We start from the raw sequence: 21,609 nt of genomic DNA, 5'->3' as shown, positions 1-21,609 counted from the left end.
AAAGTTTTTAAAAAGTTGTATTCCTAAATTAGTAATAAAATATATTTTGACTTAAAATAACAAACAGATACAACTCAAAACAAGTGTGTGCATCATACCAGATTCTTCTTTAGTTGGCTGGCAAGCCCTGTGGGTGAGGATACTGTATTTTTTCTACTACACATATCACAGACACCCAAAGAATGCAAGAAGGCAGAAGAAATTCAGGAATAAAATACTTTCTAAATTGAAAGAATTAGGAGGAGCAGGGGGTATTTTCAAAAATGGATATGTTGTTACTCTGTAATGCTTCTTTGGCATCAAAGAGAAGGCAGATCCTTTTCTCAGTGAATTAGGGGAAGATTTAATCTATGTTCATTCCAATTTGCGCTAACCGTGCAAAACAGTTCAAACTGGAGTTCATTCTCCTTATTTGCAGCATGTTAACTATCATTACATTTTATCAGATCACTGCAGGAAAATATAGCAGCTGTGGGTCTGTGTAGAGCACAAGCCCTTATAGTGCCATTACCCAAGCCTTAAAATAATGGGAAGTTGGTGCAAATAAATCTTTATCACCCCAAGAATCTTCCATGGAGTCAGGCAGCAAACTGCTAAAGAAAATCAGATCTCCGCCATTATCTCATGCTGCTGATTGATTGAGGAGTGGTCATGGTGAAAGAGATGAGATACTGGGAGCCAATTAACCCAGTTTTCAACTGAAGCAATTTTGCCAGTTTACTGAAACCTTTATTATCATGTGCAGATATCAATTAAGAAGATGGCTATGCTAACTTTGTGTTCTCAGCTAAGCAGGATTGGCTGAGTTAATAGCTGGCTGCGCAACTTCTTAATACCTAGGTGCTGCTGCAAGTGCTGGTGATTTCCCTGAGTCACTACTGAAACAATACCCCAGGTCTGTGCTAGGGGGCCATCTTTCAGAAGAGCTGTAAAATAAAGGCCCTTGCTACTTGTGGGCTATTTCAAATCCGACGGCACTGTTTGTGGGAACAGGAAGTGTTAACTCAGTGACCTAGCCAAGTGCCAATGTGTCTATTGTTACTTTATTAGGGTAATTTTCAAAAGTGCTTAAGTGACTTAGAAGCCTCAGGCCTGGTCTATACTCGGAAATAAAATCGGTATAACTATGTTGCTCAAGGATATGAAAAATCTAGACCTCTGAGAGATGCAGTTAAACCAGCCTAACTGGTGTAGACAGTGCTATGTCTATAGGAGAATTCTCCTGTGGACCTTGCTACCGCCTCTCGGGGAGGTACAATACCTATGCCATTGGGTCAAGCCCTCCTGTTGGCACAGGTAGTGGCTTCACTGAAACGTTACTGCAGTGCAGCTGCAATGGGGCAGCATTTTAAGTGTAGACAAGCCCTAAGTCTCATTTTCAGAATCGATTTAGGCATGTAGGTGGCTACGTCTCATTGAAAGTCATTGGGATTTAAGGCCAGATTTTTAAAGGTATTTAAGCACCTAAAGATGCAGATAGGAACATTGTAGAATTTTTAAAAGTGCCTAGGCCCCAACTTCCATTGAAGTCAATGGGAGTTAAGCATTTCAGTGAGAGTTAGTCACTTAGATGCCTAGTGGGATTTTGAAAAGCAGTTACTAAATACCTTTGGTAATCTGGCCTTTACTGTCTAAGTTCCCCTTTCCTTTCCATTCGGAGGAAAATAATTATTTACTCCTTGTCTTAAATTATTAGGCTATTCTGTTACATAGCACACTGTTAAATAGTTGCTGTATTTCACCCCAGTGGTTCCTATATTTTCAGTGGTGGAAGGAGTAATCCATTTGGGTAGAGGGTTTCCAACCCTCCCGGATTGGCTGGGAGTTTACCAGAATTGGCCTCGGTCTCCCGGTGACTATTGAAAGCAATCCGGGAGATTTTAATAGGCCGCTAAAAATCTGGTTGGTGGCACAGCGAGGCTAAAGCAGGCTTGCTACCTGCCTTGGCTTCACACGGCTCCCAGAAGCAGCCGGGATGTCCCGCTCCTAGGCATAGGGAACTGTGGCCCTGAGCCTAGGAGCCGGAGGGACATGCTGGTCGCTTCCGGGAGCCGACCGAGGTAAGCGCTACCCGGCCGGTGCCCGCATCCGTGAGCCCCCTCCCGCACTCAAACTCCCTCCCAGAGCCCACACCCCAAACCTCCTCCAATACCCCATCCTTGAGCCCCCTCCAAAGCCCTCAGCCTCCAGCCAGAGCCTGCTCCTGCACCCCAAACCTCTCATCCCCAGCCTCACCCCAGAGCCCTCACACCCTCCCACACCCGAACTCCCTGACCCAGCCTGGACCCCCTCCCACACTATGAACTCCTAATTTCTGGCCCCATCCCGGAGCCCGCACCCCCATCCAGAGCCCTCAGTCCCCCACTCACCAGCCCCTGCCCCAGCCTGGTGAAAGTGAGTGAGGGTAGGGGAGAGTGAGCGATGGAGAGAGGCAAGATGGAGTTAGCAGGGGCAAGGCCTCAGAGAAGGAGCGTGGCCTCAGGGGAGGGGACAGGGTAGGGTGTTCGGGTTTGTGCAATTAGAAAGTTGGCAACCCTATTTGGCTAGTTGAGTATTAATTTAAATTTGGTCTAGGAAAAAGGATGATACAAATCTACGCTAATTTACCTTCTACACAGTAATTATGTTTACCTCTTTTTGTTTGTTTGTGCAGTCCAGTTTCAGTTGAACACATTCTCACAAATTATTTTTTTTTTAAAAGGAAGGTTTCTCCTCCCATTGCCACAAGTATTGTAGCCCAGTCTAAAAGTTAAGACCACACAAAACGAGATTTCATAACTCCTTTAGTTTTGATGTGTGAGGCAAATTAAACATTCCTTAACCCTCTACAGTCCCATCCCCGCTCCTGGGCACAAGAGGGTGATTTTCTACCTGACTCTGAGATGCAGTCCTGGGGTGTAAGCAGTTACTTGACAGCCATCACGTCCTCAAAATGAAAATTCTGGTTGATGGTATATGAGGCTTGCATATTCGCTCCTTCCTAGTGCAGTACAGACATTACCTAACAGTCATGATTTGAATTAAATTGCAATGAAAAAGAATAAACTCCAGTTTTGCGCCTAGAGTAAACAGAAATCTTAGATTATGTTGTAGAGTATATCCTCCGATAGTTCCCTAAAAACAAGATGACCTGCCTTTTAAATGCTAGATGTTTTTCAAAAGTGATTTCATGAATTGTGTGTCATTCTTTTAACATTTTCCACTGAAGGTGCTTCTCCTTCCCTGCACTTCCAACTCCATTTGGATTATTGTAGTGTGCTCTTTCAGATATGGAATTCCACTCCGGTCTTGAGAAGAGTATTTTGCAGATAGTTTTTTAAAATTTTATTTTTGTGATTTTATGTTATTACTAATTAGGGATTATAAATAATTTTGAAAATGTCTTTCTTATTAGGAGTATTTGCAGATCATCTTTAAAACCAAAGTAGATGTGCTGTATAATTTATTTTAATGGGTAGCATTGAAAATAGTCTGCAGCAGATCAGCTGCACTCAGAGTTGCAGTATGAAATTGTGTTCTTAAAATAGTCATCTCACTATTGAATTTCAAATATTTGTCATGAGTCCTTTTATGGATATTTAGCTAGTTCCTATAGTATTTAGACTATTCTTGTCCCAAAACCAAAAGTAAAGGTCTAATAAAACAGTACTAATTGCAATATTGTTAATACAGAGTTCAGTGATTAAATATGTACTAATTAGCACTGTGTGTCATGGGATATATAGGATAATAGTTATAATCTGTTCTCCCCTGCTCTATTCTCCCCTCCCCACCCTCAGCGCCTGATTCAGCAGCAGTTACTTGACACTTCTTCAAGTGATTGTGATGCTTTTGACAAATGTTAATTGAGAAAGCACTGAAAGCCTGGCTGCATTGTAATCAAAAGAAAATTACAGAGGTTTCACAAGATGTCATGCAAATACTTACAAAAAAAAGATAGACAGGTTTGAATAGGTTTTTGCTGCAGCTGGGTAGGCAAGAAGTTCAGCAGGATTACACAGGCAGTACTCAAACAGTAAATAAATTAGACTGAAAATAAGATGCAAATTTAAGAAGGTTCTGATTGAGATGGAGAATAATGTGAGAACGAATATCTTTGCATATATTGTTTTTGCAAGAAATTTAGTTTGCTCTTTAAGAACTTGAAACTGAAAACAAATCAAAAATTGCAGTGTAAATTTTTACTTTAGCGTGGTCAGTTGTTAGTGTCTATAAAACATTTATCCAGGAATAATTGTTATAAGTGAATAGTGTGAAAAAAGATTTTAATAAAAAAAGATTGTGTAACGTGAAATATGTAAACAACATTTGAGACTCTTAACAAAACATTTTTTGAAAAATTCTGAAAGACAGCTTGGGTACTTCTTTTCTTGTTTGCACTTGTGGTTTAATTTAATTTCAAGTATGTATATTTTTGATAAGTCATAACCCAAGGACATGAGATGAAAATTCCTTTTGTATAATTAGGGTTAGCCTATGAGAAGTAACAGAAAAAAAACGAAACCCAACAACCCCAAAAACGGAAAAATGTCAAAGCCACTTGTTTCCAGTATTGTCTGATAAGAGGTGAAGTAAATGCCTGTCCTTCATTTGTAAATTCTTCAGGGCAGGCGCTTGTCTTTGCTTTGTCTGTAAAGCATCATGCATACCTGTGGAGATGCAGAAATAACAAATGATGCAGCTGCATTCTTCCACTGGCTCTTATTGCTATCAGATGAACAAATTATGGTGGTGAGCATAATATTCACAGATACCAATATTATACTTCTGTAACTTAATAGCACTCCAAACAGATCTGTTCTGTATTTCATCAGCACATTTGTTAGTACATTCCCTATGTGGGTCAGCAGAATCAATCCATTGTAGGTCTCAAATCAGAAATTATTTGGCCTAACCCAGTGTTGTCTTGACACAGAAGATTAAGCCATGTACTTGCCACAGGCTTGAATTACTCGTTTCTTCATATCTGCTTTATATATATATATATATATAAGTTAAAACCCAAGATGATCAAAAACTAAGACAACACATACATTCTAGGCTTTTCTTCTGTTGGGATCTAATCAAGCAAGAATGATGCCGGGTGGGAAGATGTTACAGTAATTATTTTCCTGCAAGGTGTAGAGTGGGTGACTCGATGGTTTTTTAGATTTTTAAATGCCCTAGTTATTTACAGTCCACAATTTTTTGTTTTTACACTGAGCTTGATTGTTTACAGCACGTTGATTTAAATTATTCTATCAGACTGCTCTTTTTTAAGGTCATTAGAACGTGTTTAATTGTTTTATGTGTATTTGTCATGTACTGATAATTCGTTACTAGTGCCTCTCGGCCTTTAGAAATGTAACTATCAATTTGTATCAGAGAAAAGGTGTCAACAAAATGTACTGAACCATCATGTTAATTTGAGACTGAGAGAATTAAAAAAAAATAGACATTCAGAATTATATGCTTAACAGTGACTGTAGAGAGCACAAAAGATTGATACTGAAATAAAGAAAAAAAGACACCAGAGAATCATGTAAAATCACATAACCTTTTGTTACCTTTCTTCACTATTTTGAAGAACCATTATTTTTATTATTACTCTTTATTTTCTCCCTACAGTGCCTACTACCGCAGTGACAATAACTTCTTCAGCAGAGCTATACAAAACCACTGTGTCAACCATAAGCACGACTTCACAGAAAGGCCCCATAAGCACAACATTAGCTGGAGGCACAAAGGAAGGAAGCAGAGGGCCCAAGCCACCACCAGCAGTTTCCACAACGAAAATTCCTCCAGTGACAAGTTTTTTCCCTTTGCCAGAGAGATTCTGTGAACCTGATGAGGCCAGGGGGATTAGCTGGCCTCAGACACAAAGAGGAATGATGGTTGAACGTCCTTGTCCCAAAGGAACTCGAGGTATTGCCTTAAAAAAAATCTTGATCTCAAGTAAATGTTTCAAAAAGAATGGACAACTTTTATGGCATTTTTTGTTTTGGGTAATTTCAAACTCTCATGATTTTTGTTACTTGAAGTATGTAGCGTTTGTTCATGCTTTGATCTATAAAAGACATTTGAGAATAGGTACAGAATTACCTCACACACACTTTTCAAGAATCCAGGGCAAACTTTAGGTCTTTGCTTGAGAACTGTAGAGAAGCTTGCTTTACAGCTGCCTTTCCCATTAGGATCTGCTCTCTGGATGATTTCTAGGGAAAATCAAGAGCTTTTTGTTTGCTGTGAAAGTCTGATACTTTACCCTGACTTGTGTATTGCCGTTTGTAATTTACATTATTTTCTTACGTTTTGTCAGTTATTGTCAGTTGTTTCCACTAGTGCTATTCAAAATTTAATATAGAGTATGGAGTGCATTGTAGCTGATTTCCCGAATGCATGCAGAAAAATGGTTTCAATTTCACTGTTGTTTCTACATCTGTTGTAGGAACTGCCTCGTATCTCTGCATGGTTTCCACTGGAACATGGAACCCTAAGGGCCCTGATCTTAGCAACTGTACCTCACACTGGGTAAATCAGCTGGCTCAGAAGGTTGGTTGGAACCTTTTAATATGATACACACTGGTGATTAAGGGTTTTAACTCTGAACATAAATTATTCAGCTTTGTATGTTGAAACCATCTTTATTACTCTTTGTTCAATTTAAAAGCAGAAAGAATTATGCATACTTTGTCTGTAAAGCATTTACTGAAAGCTAGATTCACATGTGTTCTTTGGTAAGCTGTTTTCTAAATTAAACTCTTTTAATGAGTCCATGCTTGCTTAATTTCATTTCTATTAAATTCAGACGCGCTTTTTGATGTTCAATAGAAAAAAGTACATTCACCTAATAAATCAAGTACTATAAAGTGCACACCAAAATATGTACTGTATAAGCAGATGTTTAGCTAACTGAAAATGATGGAAGAAACTAGAATTCTAAAAAAATGCATTAAAAACAAAATATGATTAGAGTGCAGCATCACTTTTTGTGCTTCCCCTCCCTAATGAGCATTAGTGAAGTTTTGAAACTAAATAATTTGCCATCACTACCAGCTGCTTGACTTTCAAATGCCTCAAACACTGGTATGAACAAAAAGATTTATTAGTGTCTGATAACAGTGGTAAAATAAAAGTGAAGATGAAAAGAAGATCTGACCCAAAATCACCAATCTGATTTCTGGATTTGATGGCTGTTAACTGCTTTTGTGTGTCATGGATCTAAGAACTTTTAATCTGCGGAGATAAAGTTATTGGTTCAGTTAGTTGCGGATTTCAACGTACGTGCAAATGATTATTTCACCACAACAAAGGTATACAGAGAATAAGAATTGGAAGCCACAAGCAGAACAACGGATCCTGCTGAGATAATATAAATTGTCATTTCAGATCAGAAGTGGAGAAAATGCTGCTAGTCTGGCCAATGAACTGGCTAAACACACCAAAGGACCAGTTTTTGCTGGTGATGTGAGTTCATCAGTGAGGTTGATGGAACAGTTGGTGGACATTCTTGATGCTCAACTGCAAGAACTGAGGCCTAGTGAAAAAGACTCAGCCGGGCGGAGTTATAACAAGGTACACAGCTTCCCACACCTCCATTTGCTAGGATAATCTTTTTTTTTCCTTTCAGAAACATTACTGCCAAATCTGAGCTTTACTCCTACTGTACAAATAAAGATTTAAGAAAAAAACAAATCCACAATAAAGTGTAAATTTTATTAACTGGCTGACATGACGCTCAATAGATGACTGGGTTCAAATATAAAATGTGTGTGTGCTTATTCAAATATTGAATATATCACCTCTGGTTTGAGAAGAACTGACACTATTGAACTCTGGGGAGTAGCATATCTTCATGGAAACCGATTGCAGGATCAGAGCCTTTGTTAGTCCATTTAAGACCCGAGCATTAGTTACTAATGATAATTGGGTATATTAAACATGTACCCAGTTATTACTACTGGCAAATATGATCACAGATAAAACTATCTCTTGATGTTTTTGAATGTGAATCATAATAAGATTATCATTCCAGTTTTCCTGTTGTGGGTGCTAAACTTCAGGGCACGGGTTGTCTCTTGCCCGCTGTGATTCAGTCAGCACAACATAAATTAAGGATTTTTCACCCAGTCTGTTTTGGAAAGACCATCCCATCCTCTCACATCTCCCACTCTGGCAGCTACATTCTTGACATATTAGCTCTTGCAGGAGTGGTTGATGGTTTTATTCAAAATCCCTAGCTATATTGCTGAGCAGAGTTTCTCCAAAGACCAAGCATATGCCCATAGTCTACCCATAGTTTGAACAGAACTCCCATTCATGAAGGAAAGGAAGGGTATAACCAGGTATATGGTTGGGGCATAGTGTTCTCCAAGAATGTTGCATGGCCCCATGGAAGTACATTGGGCTAAAACTAGACAGACATCTGGACTCTGCATACTGCAGATTTGACACATCAGACTAATTTTTGGATATTTCTGTAGCTTCCAGAATGTGTCTAACCTCTGATTTTCTTTTTTCTTACTAAAAAGCTCCAAAAACGAGAGAAGACATGCAGGGCTTACCTTAAGGTATCTCTCCTGTGCTGTCACCCTGCTTTCACCCTGCTTCAGCAACCTGCCACGCTTTATCATCTTGCTGCATGATCCTATGTATTTCAGTCTTTGATAAATGTGTTTTGTGCCCCATATCAACTGTACAAATGTTGGCTTTGCACAGGTATAATACTCTCAGAATAAGCAAATGATCAGCGCTTACAACTCTTCTCCTGCTCCCTGCCCCCAATCCAAAAGTACAAGAACAGTAATGAGCATTGTGATTTGGAGATGATAATACCTCTGTTTCCTTGTGTTACGTGCGTGGAGAAAAAAAGTCAATAAAACAGAAATGGTGTCATATTGCTAGTTTCTCCCTTTTTCTGAGGTGCAATCTTAAATTCCAGAGATTTTTGTTAAGAGACATTACTAAGGTCAGATTCAGCAATTTAAGGGGGTGGACTGCAAATAAAAATAAAATCATTCCTGTAACTTTACAGTATAGTATGTGCCAAGTGCCCCATTAGCTAAGCTACAGGGGGCATGCAGTATATTGTTACCTGACTTTCAGTTTCTTGCAGATTCTGCAGCCTCCCTCCCTGCAGTGCCCAGTTCCCACACTGTGATGCTGTGCCAGTTATGTCACTGCCACCACTCAGTACTGCTAGTGGAAGAAACTGGCCTAGAGTGGATCACGTAAGTGGCTTTTAAAAATTATATTGCACGGTTTTTCAAAGTTTTTTTAAATATTATTAATTTTTGCTTACACCCTATGGGATATAATACAAGAGTAATAAAAACTTTGAAACACCGCACAACATAATAAAAAGAAAAGCCTCTTATCTGACATTCCCCCCTTTATATAGGACTGCTCCAGTCACCAACCTTCACAGGCTGGAGCCTTGCATAGAAATGAGAGCTGTTTGGTCACAGCAAGAATAGTTACTCTGAGATCCAAAAGGAAAAAAGAAATAGGAGTGGTGGAATCAGATTTCAAATAATAATATTTTAATTGTCCCTTTTAGCCTGGTTAATGGGGAGCACAGCAGATATTGTTGGAATGGGATTGAATTTTCATAATTCATTTGCAGTTCACCTTTTAAGATATAAGTTAATGGGAAATGTAGTAATTGGTGTATTGCCCAGGACACGTGTGTCATTGGGACAAAAATAGTCTTTTTTCCCCCCTCCCCCTTTGGCAGGGAGGAGAGAGCACCTCAGAAATATTATTATATTGCTAATCATTTTGATTCCACTGAAGAAATACATCGAGTTAGATTGTACCATAGTAAATAAGGCATGCTTCGAGTTAATGAATGCATATAATCAGCGCCGTATATAGATACACAAGAAACAGTAGCACGACCTTAATTTTTGACCGGTATCATTTTCAATGAGTCTCAAATGAGCTTCTCTGTTAAGATAAAAATAACAAACCTCTTGAAATTAGAAATCAAAAGCTGACTTACACTATGCAAATGAAGCAAGTTCCCACTTGATGACAGAGGATTCAATTGTACCTCAGATTAGAGGCTCCAATCTGTATTTCTTGGTGACTAATGAATCTGGCCTCTACAGACCAATTTCTGTTCCACTCTAATTAATGGCTGCAGCAGTATCAGTGTGAGCATTTGACTATTCTGTCTCCCATTAGAGAAAGAAAAAAAACCTTTTAATGCCACTTCGAAGTATCTTCAACCCGCCAGGAAGGTTGTAGTGGCTCACAGTGCTGGCAGAAAGAGGATATAAAGATGGATTAAGCTAATTAATCTTGGTCTGACAATAGCCTCGACCAACTTTTCCTGTTCATTCATGTGTACAGTGTAGTTTTCCAAACCAATATTTTTGTTTGTATAATGTTTCGTTTCCATTCCCAGTGCTTTTAAACTGATCAAATTATATATGTGCTTAATGACACATTATGACTAGGTAAATGGGACAATGATTCAGCAATGCATGGCATATTCAATGCACAGCTACATTATGCATTAATGTAAGAGCCTGCCTTCAATTGATTAACTGATTACTGTGATTGATTGGATTATTTTGTAAAGAGAATGTAATGATGTCTCTTCAAATTCCCTTTTCTCCTTACTTACTGTTGTTTTATATGCAGCTTAATGAACCCTAATACATAATAATATAGTTTTCACAGTGTAGACTTTCGAAAATGAGAACTTTGTTCAGTTTTGTAATTATGCTTTCACAGATAACAGGGTCAGTCAGTGGGCATCTTGTTTGTGCTACTGATTTCCTTTGTTGAATGACCATTGTGCAGGAATGGAAGTTAGTAAGCTTCTAAGTATTTGTCAACAGGTACAGGAAAGGGGAGAAAGAGTGGTGCAGATTATTTTATAACTACTGAGGCAACTTCATTTCATGCCTCTTATAATAAAAGAGAGAGTTTGTATTAGACAACAGCTTATGTACTGTAGCTGCATGTATTGTGTTAAGTTTGCAGGATAATAGTATTGCTTTTTAGCCTAAACTTTGGAATGCTGACTTTGGTATTAGTATTTTCTAAATGTGAATTATATTTTTTGACATTAACTTCAGTATTAAGCTTCAGGCAAGACCATTGGCACTGGTTCTTACATTTCTCAGCACATTAATAACACAGTCTTCATATCTGATATGAAACAAGCCAGATCTGCATGTTTACCAGTGACAGGTAACACACAGCTGGTGGCTAGTGCATCTCTATTTGTGCTAGTTCAGTAAAGGGTTGGAAATATTTTTATGTTGAAAATAGTTTTCTGGTGCCATTAAATCACAGTAAATAATCTTGACAGTTAAATATTATAATTGTCACCAGATAACGTTGGAAACTTTCTCCCACTCCTAGGGCAATCACACCTAATGGTAGTTTTCTAATGAATACAGGCAATCGTTGACACAGTGAACAACCTCCTCAGGCCTGAAGCTCTAGAATCCTGGAAAGATATGAATTCTTCCGAACAAGCACATGCTGCAACAATGTTACTTGATACACTAGAAGAAGGGGCTTTTGTCTTGGCTGACAACCTCTTAGAACCAACTAGAGTCTCAATGCCCACCGAAAACATTGGTAAGTTAATATGTCTTCAAGTGTAGTTTCAAGTACTGCAAATCCCGGTATGAGAAGAAAACAAAAACCAAGGTTAATAGTCACAGTACACTAAGAAAGCTGGGGTCTGCAGTACTTGGTAGAAAGTGTTTAGAAATTGGGGTGTTTTCTTAATTAGTTAAAAAAACCTATTCTTCTGTAGCATAATTAATGCTATGTAAAAAAGTAAAGTAGTTCATGTTGAAAAGTTCATCTACAATTGAAAAATCATTAGCAAAATGTATGGATATGAATAGTGCTTAAATGCCAGAGAATGGATTTTCTGAAGTAAGTAAAATGCTTGCTGTGGAGCTGTGGAAATGTTTTCCCATTATATATAATCTGTTCCTAATGAATTTAAATTACTTTCTGGAATGTACTCTGCCAGTTACATTTTTTAGGCACATAGAACATGGACCAAATGTTTATATTAAACATAACTGCCTTCAGGTGAAAATGCGACTACATCTTCCATAATGCAGAATAACCATGCTCCATAGATTGCAAAATAGCTGCAGATACTTGGAACATAATTTAGAATTTAAATGGTGGCGCAGATGAAGGGCTCAGCATTAGGGATCTACAAATATAGGTATAGTCTTGTGATAGTTAAACCCACTGATGGTCCATAAAATTAAAATGTCTTTAGTGTACTGATGAGTCAGTCCTCAGTGAGGTACAAGGGGAAAGGGAAGCATGTGATGCTGAGGTGCTGGGTCAGAGGCTTGGGGATTGGACCGAGAGATTTGGGAATGGGAAGAGTATTGAATAAAAAATGTTTTGGATAGGGGTGTGAGAACAATGTGGAACTGCTGGGTACTTATGGTCTCGCAGGTGAAGGGCCTCTAGATTAACTCAGATTTTAATCCAAACAAATAATATTTTAAACCTCTATTTTCTCTCTTAAAACTGCATCCTAAACATCATATTGTAAGCAAAGTAATATTGGTGTGAACTGTGCACTTGTAAATTCAAATTCTGGATGGCCTTTACTTTTTGTAGTGGTCACTCTGCCTGCCTAATTATAGAACTTACACACAAAATATGTATCACCATCACTAATTTATCACTATCACTACTAAGTAGTTACATCAATTGTCATTACAAAAGTTTCACTCCCTTATTAGGATTTTGGATAGAATCTCTTTGTGAAAAGCTTTTGAGAATTTGAGCTGGATTTAACTGTTAAAGAATAATTTTTAAAAATGTATTCTCTCTTGTCTGACTTAATTGAAGACATTTTTCATTCATATTTTTACCTTTACTTTTTTCCCCTCGAATAAGAGTAAGGACGCACCTTTTGCAAATTAGCCTACATGCCACTTGTAAGGCAACAGCTTCCTTTAAAGTAGATTGTGTATCTAGGCCCCTGATCTTTCAATCACTGATGTACAAGTAGTTCTATTGAGTTCAATGGGACTACTTGTATGTCAGTGCTCAGGAGAAGCTGCCTTCAAATCAAAATAATATATTGTTCATGTCAAGGCTACTGATGTCAGTCAAGACCTAACAGACCAGCTGTGCAAACACAACTCCCATTAAACTAAATGGCATTCAGAAATAGAGCAACCTAAAATCTTAACTCCAGAAAGGCTGGCAGTGGACTACCTGTCCCCTCCATTCCCCACAGTTCTCCCTCTCTCCCCTTTAAAGACATTCTGAGTGAAATACTGCCCCCCACCCCTTCATTGAACTCAGTGGTAAAAGTTGCATTGACTTCAGTGACCCAGGATGTCACAATTTATACTTATACTGAAGTAGGGTGACCAGATTTTATAGGGACAGTCCCGATTTTCGGGACTTTTTCTTATATAGGCACCTAAACTCCCCCCCTCCCCCCCCCCGTCCCGATTTTTTACACTTGCTATCTGGTCACCCTGTACTGAACTCATGAGTCAAATAAATAGTTTCCATGCAAAAACCACTGTAGATCTGTCATGTTCTTGTACATTAACTGTTTTGTTGGTTATTGGAAGCATTTGTGTTCATCCTTCAGAATATGTAGGCGGAAAAATTGAAATCATTGTCAAATGTGATGTACAGGTGGGCATAAATGCCAAGTTTTAACACTGAGGCAAAGATATTTCCTAAGTAGTCTGTCCTGAACTGAGTAATTTTACTTATCAAAGAGCATCCAAGCTTGCAAGGTAATTCTATAAAACCTCAGTTCTGCGCTATATAAGCCTGAGTTAAAATGTAAAAAACTGATAGTAGCATTTAAATCTTTTTAAAATACATAAACATAAAATGTCTTTCAACAACTCTTTAACATACATGCAGAAAACCGATATTTGGAACTTTTCTAGACACAAATACAGAGATTCACAGAACTATACTATTTAAACGCACCTAGCTATTTACGGTATTTTAGGATAGCCTTAGTACTGTATAATTGCTATTAAAAACTGTAGACAGACACTAACCATTTATGCAGTAGAGACACTCTTGGCTCCAAAAATTAAGATTTCTTCAACATAAGAGTTTACAATGTTTTTAAAGTGATGTCTTGTACGCACACAATAAAACAAGGTTTGTTATCATGTTTTCACCACTGAAGTGCTGTTACTTTGGTAGTATGAACTAGGTTTAATTAAAGTTTAAAGAAACTAGGTCCACATAGTTGAAACATGCCAGCAAGCCTCTGTCTTGTAGAGGCAAACAAGGACAGCAAAATGAGGAGTTTTCAGAAAGTTATCACCTGCCACATTATAATCCTACCACAAAAAATGTTTTCTACGGTTTTTTTCTCCCCTTCCCTGTTGGTTTGTGTTTGGTCCGACTAGTTCTGGAAGTTGCAGTGCTCAGTACAGAAGGCCAGGTGCAGGACTTGAAATTTCCTCAGGGCAGTGAAGGAGGCAATTTGATCCAACTCTCCGCAAACACTGTGAAACAGAACAGCAGGAATGGTAAGTTTGGGCACATAAACAATCTGACTCCTTTAATCTGTGCGAAATACACATTTAAAGCAATAGTAATTTAAATCTTACATTTTTGAATATGTTAATACATTGGCTAGCAGAAGTAAAAATAGCTGTTCAAGGGCTCTTTCTTGTATGGAGTATGTGTAAGTCTCTTTGATTTGAATCCAAATCCTGCATAATGCATTCCTCTTTGCTGATGTTTTATTTTGCATTTAGACAATAGATTATTCAGCACACATTGTACTCTTCACCTACAATTCCATGACATTATAATGGGAGTTTTCCTTTACTAGGATTAGCAAAATTGGTTTTCATCATTTACAAAAGTTTGGGACGCTTCCTCAGTACCGAAAATGCGACCATAAAGCTGGGTAGTGACTTCGTTGGTCGGAACAGTACCATTGCAGTGAACTCCCACGTCATCGCAGCCTCTATCAACAAGGAGTCCAGCCGTGTGTACCTGACTGATCCTGTGCTTTTTACCCTGGAACACATTGATGTGAGTTATGCTAATGAATTAATAGGAAGGTCATAAAATCAGCAAGAGAGAAGAGCAAAGCAGAAAAAAAAACACCTTCCTTCCATTTGAATTTTAAATGTTGGACTAGGTCAGAGACACAAGTTTATTTAAGTCTATGAACATAAAATTAAATGAGCCTGGTTCAGTGATTATTAGAACTTAAGTGTATTCTTAATGAAAGTTAATTCAGTAATCAACATGAAAATGTAAATGACTCTCTAATTTGTTTCTAAGTGAAAATTAACTCTTACCTTAGCAGCAGGATAGAAAAATATTAATTGTTATGACTCTGCCTGTTTAATGTAGCAAAATTAAATGACACTTGGAATACTTACTTTAATTCTGGGCCATCTTTGGGAAACCTTTACAAATTATTCAAATAGATTTATTCAACAGAGAACAGAGTGTAGCTTCTACAGTCTCCAGTGCCTCAAAGTTTGCTGCCCATCTTCCTCATGACTGCTAAATCCATGTTTCTTTTCACTATGCTCTTTCACTCTGCTGTTTGAGTTGGGTTCTTCCTGTTCCCATGCCAAAAGAGTGGGCATGGTAAACTATCAGGACTGGCTCAGAAAAATGTGTGGATTTTCCTCTTTTGTATCTACTTCAGCAAGTTCTCCTTGAAGTAGGCCTCGAGGAGCTAATCCTTTCCTGGTGCCTTTTATGTGCAACTTTGGTTTGCTCAAAAATGAGAATAGAAAAGGGACAGCGTTTTTAAATGGTCAGATACAGGTGAAATCCTACAGAATAAATTCAGTTTTTATTTTGCAGAAAGAAAAAAAAAAGGCTACAATGCACCATCAGTGCATAAAATCGTAAGAAGGAAATTGTAATTGTTTAAAATTGGATCTACAGTAATTGAGATTACACATTAAAGTGTTTCGGACTATAAAGTCCCTTTTAAACTAGATGTCTGCCTTGTACAACATAGTCCACAACTTTGCTGATGAAAAACTTTATAGTCCGAAACATGCAAAGTTTAATCTAAATTACCTTTTACATATATTGAACAACTGTTATTGCCATCTTAGAGTGTAAAATCCTAATTTTATTTTATCCTTTTATCCCCCAGCCTGACAATTATTTCAATGCAAATTGCTCCTTCTGGAACTACTCAGAGAGGACTATGATGGGATATTGGTCCACTCAGGGGTGCAAGCTGATTGACACAAATAAAACTCATACATCTTGTGCTTGCAGCCACCTAACAAACTTTGCAATCCTTATGGCCCATAGGGAAATTGCGGTAAGTAATGATGCTTCTAGTCAGTATAGAGCAAACCTTTGAAGGTTTGGCTTTAATATGTAGAAGAAAGCAAAAGTTCAGATGCTTATCCAAATCTCAGACATATCTCTGAGCATTTCCAACTTTCATGCATCACTTCCCAGCGCAGCTTCTTCTCCATATGACTGGACAGGTTTCTGGTCCCTCCATTCAATTTCTAGCCCCATGCCTTTAACAAACTCCCAGATACAGTTGGATATGAATTGTGGAGAATCTTGTGTATTCTATGCCCTCCCTTAAACACAAGCTGCTATACTAATGATAAGGTCCAGCAGCCTCTTTACTGGGTTCTTCAAACTTCCCTGCACTATGGAGCTTTTCCATCTAGCTGCACACCAGGGTGCCTATGAGATTTCTAAAGTCCCAGAGCATGTGACATTTGAACAGCTCTGGGACTTTGCCTGGACATTGTGCACTTTGGAGAGCGGCTAAATAGGGAAGCCCAAGAGTGCCTGCAAATATAAACCTAGCAGCAGCATAGCCCAGCAAAGAAGCTGCCAGTGAGTTGCTGAACCATACAACCAATATAAAAAACAAAACCAAGGAGAATGACAGGGTTGACTCTGTGGCCAGTGAAAGCAAGGACAATCTTCTGAACCAGTCTTTACCTGAAAATGAGATTTGAGTTTGTGTTGTAAGTTGAAGGGTCAGCTGAGTTACTCTGCTTTTTTTTTTGTTCTAATTGATTTCTTCATGATGAATGTGCACATACTTGCACTCAGGCTTTTTGAATATAGAGTCCTAGGTCTGTAGGAAAAAAACAAAGTTTTCTCTTATAGACTATTATAAGAATTTTCTTCTGTATCCGCACGTGTGTACAGCAATACATTCACGGTACGAGTCTTTTCCACAGAATTTTCTTCAAGCTTACAGGTCACCATGAAAAAAGTAAAAATATTATCTGATCTAGTTCAAATTTCTATCTCTGTGCACTCAGAGCTGCGTTTCTTGCACCCACACTAATCCTGAACAGCAGATAAGCCTGACATAAGATTAATAAAATACTCAGCACTTCTGTCATCTATAAAATTAATCAGGAATTTTCTAGCTGTTACCTGTTTAAATGATCTTCTGTTTGTACTGATAAATGGCCATATTAATTTTCTCCATTCTTGATTATTTTCAGTACAAAGATGGAGTGCATGAGCTACTCCTTACTGTCATCACCTGGGTGGGAATTGTCATCTCCCTTGTATGCCTGGCCATCTGCATCTTCACATTCTGTTTCTTCCGTGGCCTGCAAAGTGATCGTAATACTATTCACAAGAATCTTTGTATCAACCTATTCATTGCAGAGTTCATTTTCCTAATAGGCATCGATAAAACAGAATACAAAGTAAGTCTGTGTGCATATTGATCTTGTTCTGTGAAAATGACTGTTTGAAATGGATGTGAATTTAAATATGACACCACTGCCAAGCTTTCAAGTTTCTGAATGTAACTGACACAGCAAGGCCAGGATAAAGGGCTACTAGGATGATCTGAGGAATGGAAAACTTGTCTTATGAAAGGAGACTCAAGGAGCTTGGCTTGTTTAGCCTAACTAAAAGAAGGTTATGGGGAGATATGTTTGCTCTCTATAAATATATCAGAGGGATAACTACTGGAAAGGGAGAGGAATTATTTAAGCTCAGTACCAATGTGGACTCAAGAACAAATGGATATAAACTGGCCACCAGGAAATTTAGACTAGAAATTAGACGAAGGTTTCTAACCATCAGAGGAGTGAAGTTTTGGAATAGCCTTCCAAGGGAAGCAGTGGGGGCAAAAGATCTATCTGGCTTTAAGATTAAACTCGATAAGTTTATGGAGGAGATGGTATGATGGGATAACATGATTTTGGTAATTAAATATTCATGGTAAATAGGCCCAATGGCTGTGATGGAATATTAGATGGGGTGGGATCCTAGTTACCCAGGAAAGAATTTTCTGTAGTATCTGGCTGATGAATCTTGCCCATATGCTCAGGGTTTAGCTGATCACCATATTTGGGGTCGGGAAGGAATTTTCCTCCAGGGCAGATTGGAAGAGGCCCTGGAGGTTTTTCGCCTTCCTCTGTAGCATGGGGCACGGGTCACTTGTTGGAGGATTCTCTGCTCCTTGAAGTCTTTAAACTATGATTTGAGGACTTCAATAGCACAGATATGGGTGTGAGGTTTTTTGTAGGTGTGGTGGGTGAAATTCTGTGGCCTGCGTTGTGCCGAAGGTCAGACTAGATGATCATAATGGTCCCTTCTGTCCTAAATATCTATAAATCTATGAAAAAAGGTGTTACAAAAGATTAAGATGGACATGTTCACAAATAATATTTGCAGGCATCAAAAATACCATTATAGCTTCTATTTCCCTCTTAAAGGGAAGTAGTGTTTTTCCATTCAGAAGCATATGTTAATAAAGATAGGTGATTTAAAGGGTACTTGTCAAACTAGTGCTGAAATTAAATGTTGATGTACCAGAAACATATGACCTTTCTGCACCAAAGACCTCTGAGTGTCTGATGCAACTTTTTGAAGCTTTGGTGAAATTCATCCCATCATTCAGAGCTCCGAGAGTGGCTTGGAATTTCATAATTTGGTAGAATTTCATCCAGCATTCAGCTACACAGGAGTGAATCTAAACTGGCTACTGATACAACAGCAGAACTTCCTAAAATAGTAAAAGCAAAGTTATTTTATATTAAAGCAGATAGAAAATTCGGATGGCTACATAAGAATTTTAAACAGAAGATATAAATAATACATGTAGAACCAACTGTTCTTTATTTATCTTCATGTACCAAATCATCTACAATATAAGTCTTGCAGCAGTGATAACATCCCAGTGCCAAAATTAAGGAATTGTTTTTAATGCTGTATATTCTTCTACAGTAAGAAATATTAATAAGTTGTTTCCATACTTAATGTACATAGTGCAATTGAGTATACTTTCTGCAGCTACTGTGGACATAATACATTACTAACATTTCTGAATATCTAGCGTATGTTTCTGACTAGCGAAAACTACTCTGGACTTGTGAAGGGTCTCTAGTAGAAATATATTCAGTTACTACCTTCGTAACAAAATTGCGTACTGTTTCATTTGCAGTGTATCGAATTAGCTAGGAAGGTTTGGGCAGTTTGTATTTTCATGTTTCTCTTTCTTTGCAGATTGCATGTCCAATATTTGCAGGCCTCTTACACTTTTTCTTCCTGGCAGCATTTGCCTGGATGTGTTTAGAAGGAGTGCAGCTCTATCTCATGTTAGTAGAAGTATTTGAAAGTGAATATTCTAGGAAGAAGTACTACTATGTTGCTGGCTACCTCTTCCCTGCCACAGTAGTTGGTGTCTCAGCAGCTATTGACTATAAGAGCTATGGAACAGAGAAAGCGTAAGTAATTGCAAGTGACCTGAGTGTTTTTCAAGTGAATAATTTTTTTAAAGCCTGTTAGCTGTCAGAGTGTCCCTGACAGACTAAAATAGCATCTGAAAGCTTTATTGGTAAGAGAATGGCAATGCCATGCACAAATTACAATCAAGTCTTTTGTAATTTTCTAGGTTCAGAGGATTTGTACTCTGGAGAGGCAGATTCTAAATTATGGTCTTTCTTTTAACACAAAAGATTGACCTGAAACAAATTGAAAAAGTAAATAACTTTTTGGCCTCAAATGGATATTAAGTAAAAATTCTTCCGAACTTAAAGTGTCTGACAGGCTTAACCACCCAGTTTTAAGCTAATGCTTCATTAGATCTCTTTGTTCAGCTGGCCCTCTGGCTAACTCTCATTCTGAAATATGACAGTACAATATTCCAACCTATATGTTTTACTTCGATAATATTTTATCAGAAGGGTAGAGCAGGATTAAAATTACCCATTGCCTTTTATTTATAAAAATACAGATATTTATAGAAAGTGACAGAAGGTAGACATAAAATGTTTCTGAGGATTTGAGTTGCTGGAGGCATGAATTTGCTTTCCAATGGCGTTTTACTTTGTCCTTTGATGAAATTAGTTACAGTATGGGAAGATATTGTTGGCTTCTAGAAAGCTGCTTGATTTTGTTACTGATGAAAGACAAATAAAAGAGATTCAGCAGGGGGCTGGGCTATATGAAAAATGAACCACTAAGTGAAGCCACCCGATAAGTTTATGCATCATTTACTTTAATATCATATGTGTTTTTTCTTACTATTCAACTCCCAGATGGGGTATTTTATTTATATCATACTGTTTTGCAGCAAAACATGACATCTGAACATTTTCTATCTTGCATTCTTCAGGAATGAGCACTTTGTTTATGATACAAAGTTAAAGGCAAATTTTGAAAATTACATAGAAAACCTATGAAAATAAAGCATTTACTGATGTCGGGTTTCATCAGTCCATAGCAAAAACTTAGAGTGAACCTAAAAAGAGAGAGAGAGGGTTTTTTAAAAAAACAAACAAATATTAGTTTTGGTATGTAAGGAGAAAACCAGAGCAGGTGATCAACAACCTTGTTAAAGAGAACCAAGAAAACAGCCCTAGCTAAGGGGAAATGGCCACGGTTAAGATGGTACTGTTTGTTCACTGTTGTTGGCTTATTGTCTATTCACAATGAAACACCTGTTCAAGATGGGTTTTGCACTTTCCATTTTTACAACTCAGGAGCCAATGTAATCATTTAACTTTCATTGCCTTTTTCACCACAGTTGCTGGCTCCACGTAGATAACTATTTTATCTGGAGTTTCATTGGGCCTGTTACCTTCATTATTCTGGTAAGAGTGCTTTCTTCTTTCCCCTCCACCCCCCCACCCCCCACCCTTTCCTTCCCCTTTATGCTCATTTTACAAAAGCAACAGCGTTGTGAAGGTTGAGTAACATCAATCATTACAAACCCTACTCTCAGAGTTTTATATGAAAATACTTACGGCAAATTTATGATGGGAACAAGGGACTGAAAAGAATGTTTAAAATATAGTTCTGACCAAATTATTAATGTTCAAAACTCAATTGGTGCTTCTTCACTTCTTCTTTTTGTCCTTATTATTTTAATACTAAAGGTCATATTGATATGGCAGTCATATGACAGATCAATACAGTACTAAATACAGATTACAAAAGGGCCATTAGTATTACTTCAGTCTATTGAGTCGGTTTTGCACATGCTCAAAAATTGTAACTAAATATTTATCCAACAGACTGGAATGATTCAAACAGAAGTTCCAATAGTCTGGGTAAATAATTATTATCTAATAATTATTATCTAATAATTCTGCATACATATGCTTATGTATGTGTATATTTGTAAGTGTTTTTTCCCCTATG

At 37.8% G+C, this 21,609-nt stretch overlaps 1 protein-coding gene across 24 annotated transcripts in view; it reads left to right on the top strand.

Moving 5' to 3' along the window:
- ADGRL2 (adhesion G protein-coupled receptor L2) overlaps positions 1–21,609 on the top strand; it is a 492,078-nt gene that overhangs the window by 432,498 nt on the left and 37,971 nt on the right. For 17 of the 24 annotated variants that reach the window (XM_048860984.2, XM_075131687.1, XM_075131689.1 and 14 more), the window contains 11 exons: positions 5,608–5,904; positions 6,428–6,531; positions 7,369–7,554; positions 8,511–8,549; positions 11,397–11,580; positions 14,382–14,504; positions 14,813–15,018; positions 16,112–16,285; positions 17,451–17,660; positions 19,471–19,691; positions 20,993–21,059. In XM_048860984.2, coding sequence (XP_048716941.1) covers positions 5,608–5,904; positions 6,428–6,531; positions 7,369–7,554; positions 8,511–8,549; positions 11,397–11,580; positions 14,382–14,504; positions 14,813–15,018; positions 16,112–16,285; positions 17,451–17,660; positions 19,471–19,691; positions 20,993–21,059 — 1,811 coding nt within the window. The remainder of the gene's footprint in view (positions 1–5,607; positions 5,905–6,427; positions 6,532–7,368; positions 7,555–8,510; positions 8,550–11,396; positions 11,581–14,381; positions 14,505–14,812; positions 15,019–16,111; positions 16,286–17,450; positions 17,661–19,470; positions 19,692–20,992; positions 21,060–21,609) is intronic. The other 7 variants (XM_075131690.1, XM_075131693.1, XM_048861009.2 and 4 more) reach the window with 1 other exon arrangement.

This window comes from Caretta caretta, chromosome 8, assembly GCF_965140235.1.
Source record: "Caretta caretta isolate rCarCar2 chromosome 8, rCarCar1.hap1, whole genome shotgun sequence".
Taxonomy (NCBI): domain Eukaryota; kingdom Metazoa; phylum Chordata; order Testudines; family Cheloniidae; genus Caretta; species Caretta caretta.
This window is presented reverse-complemented; position numbering and strand designations above follow the sequence as displayed.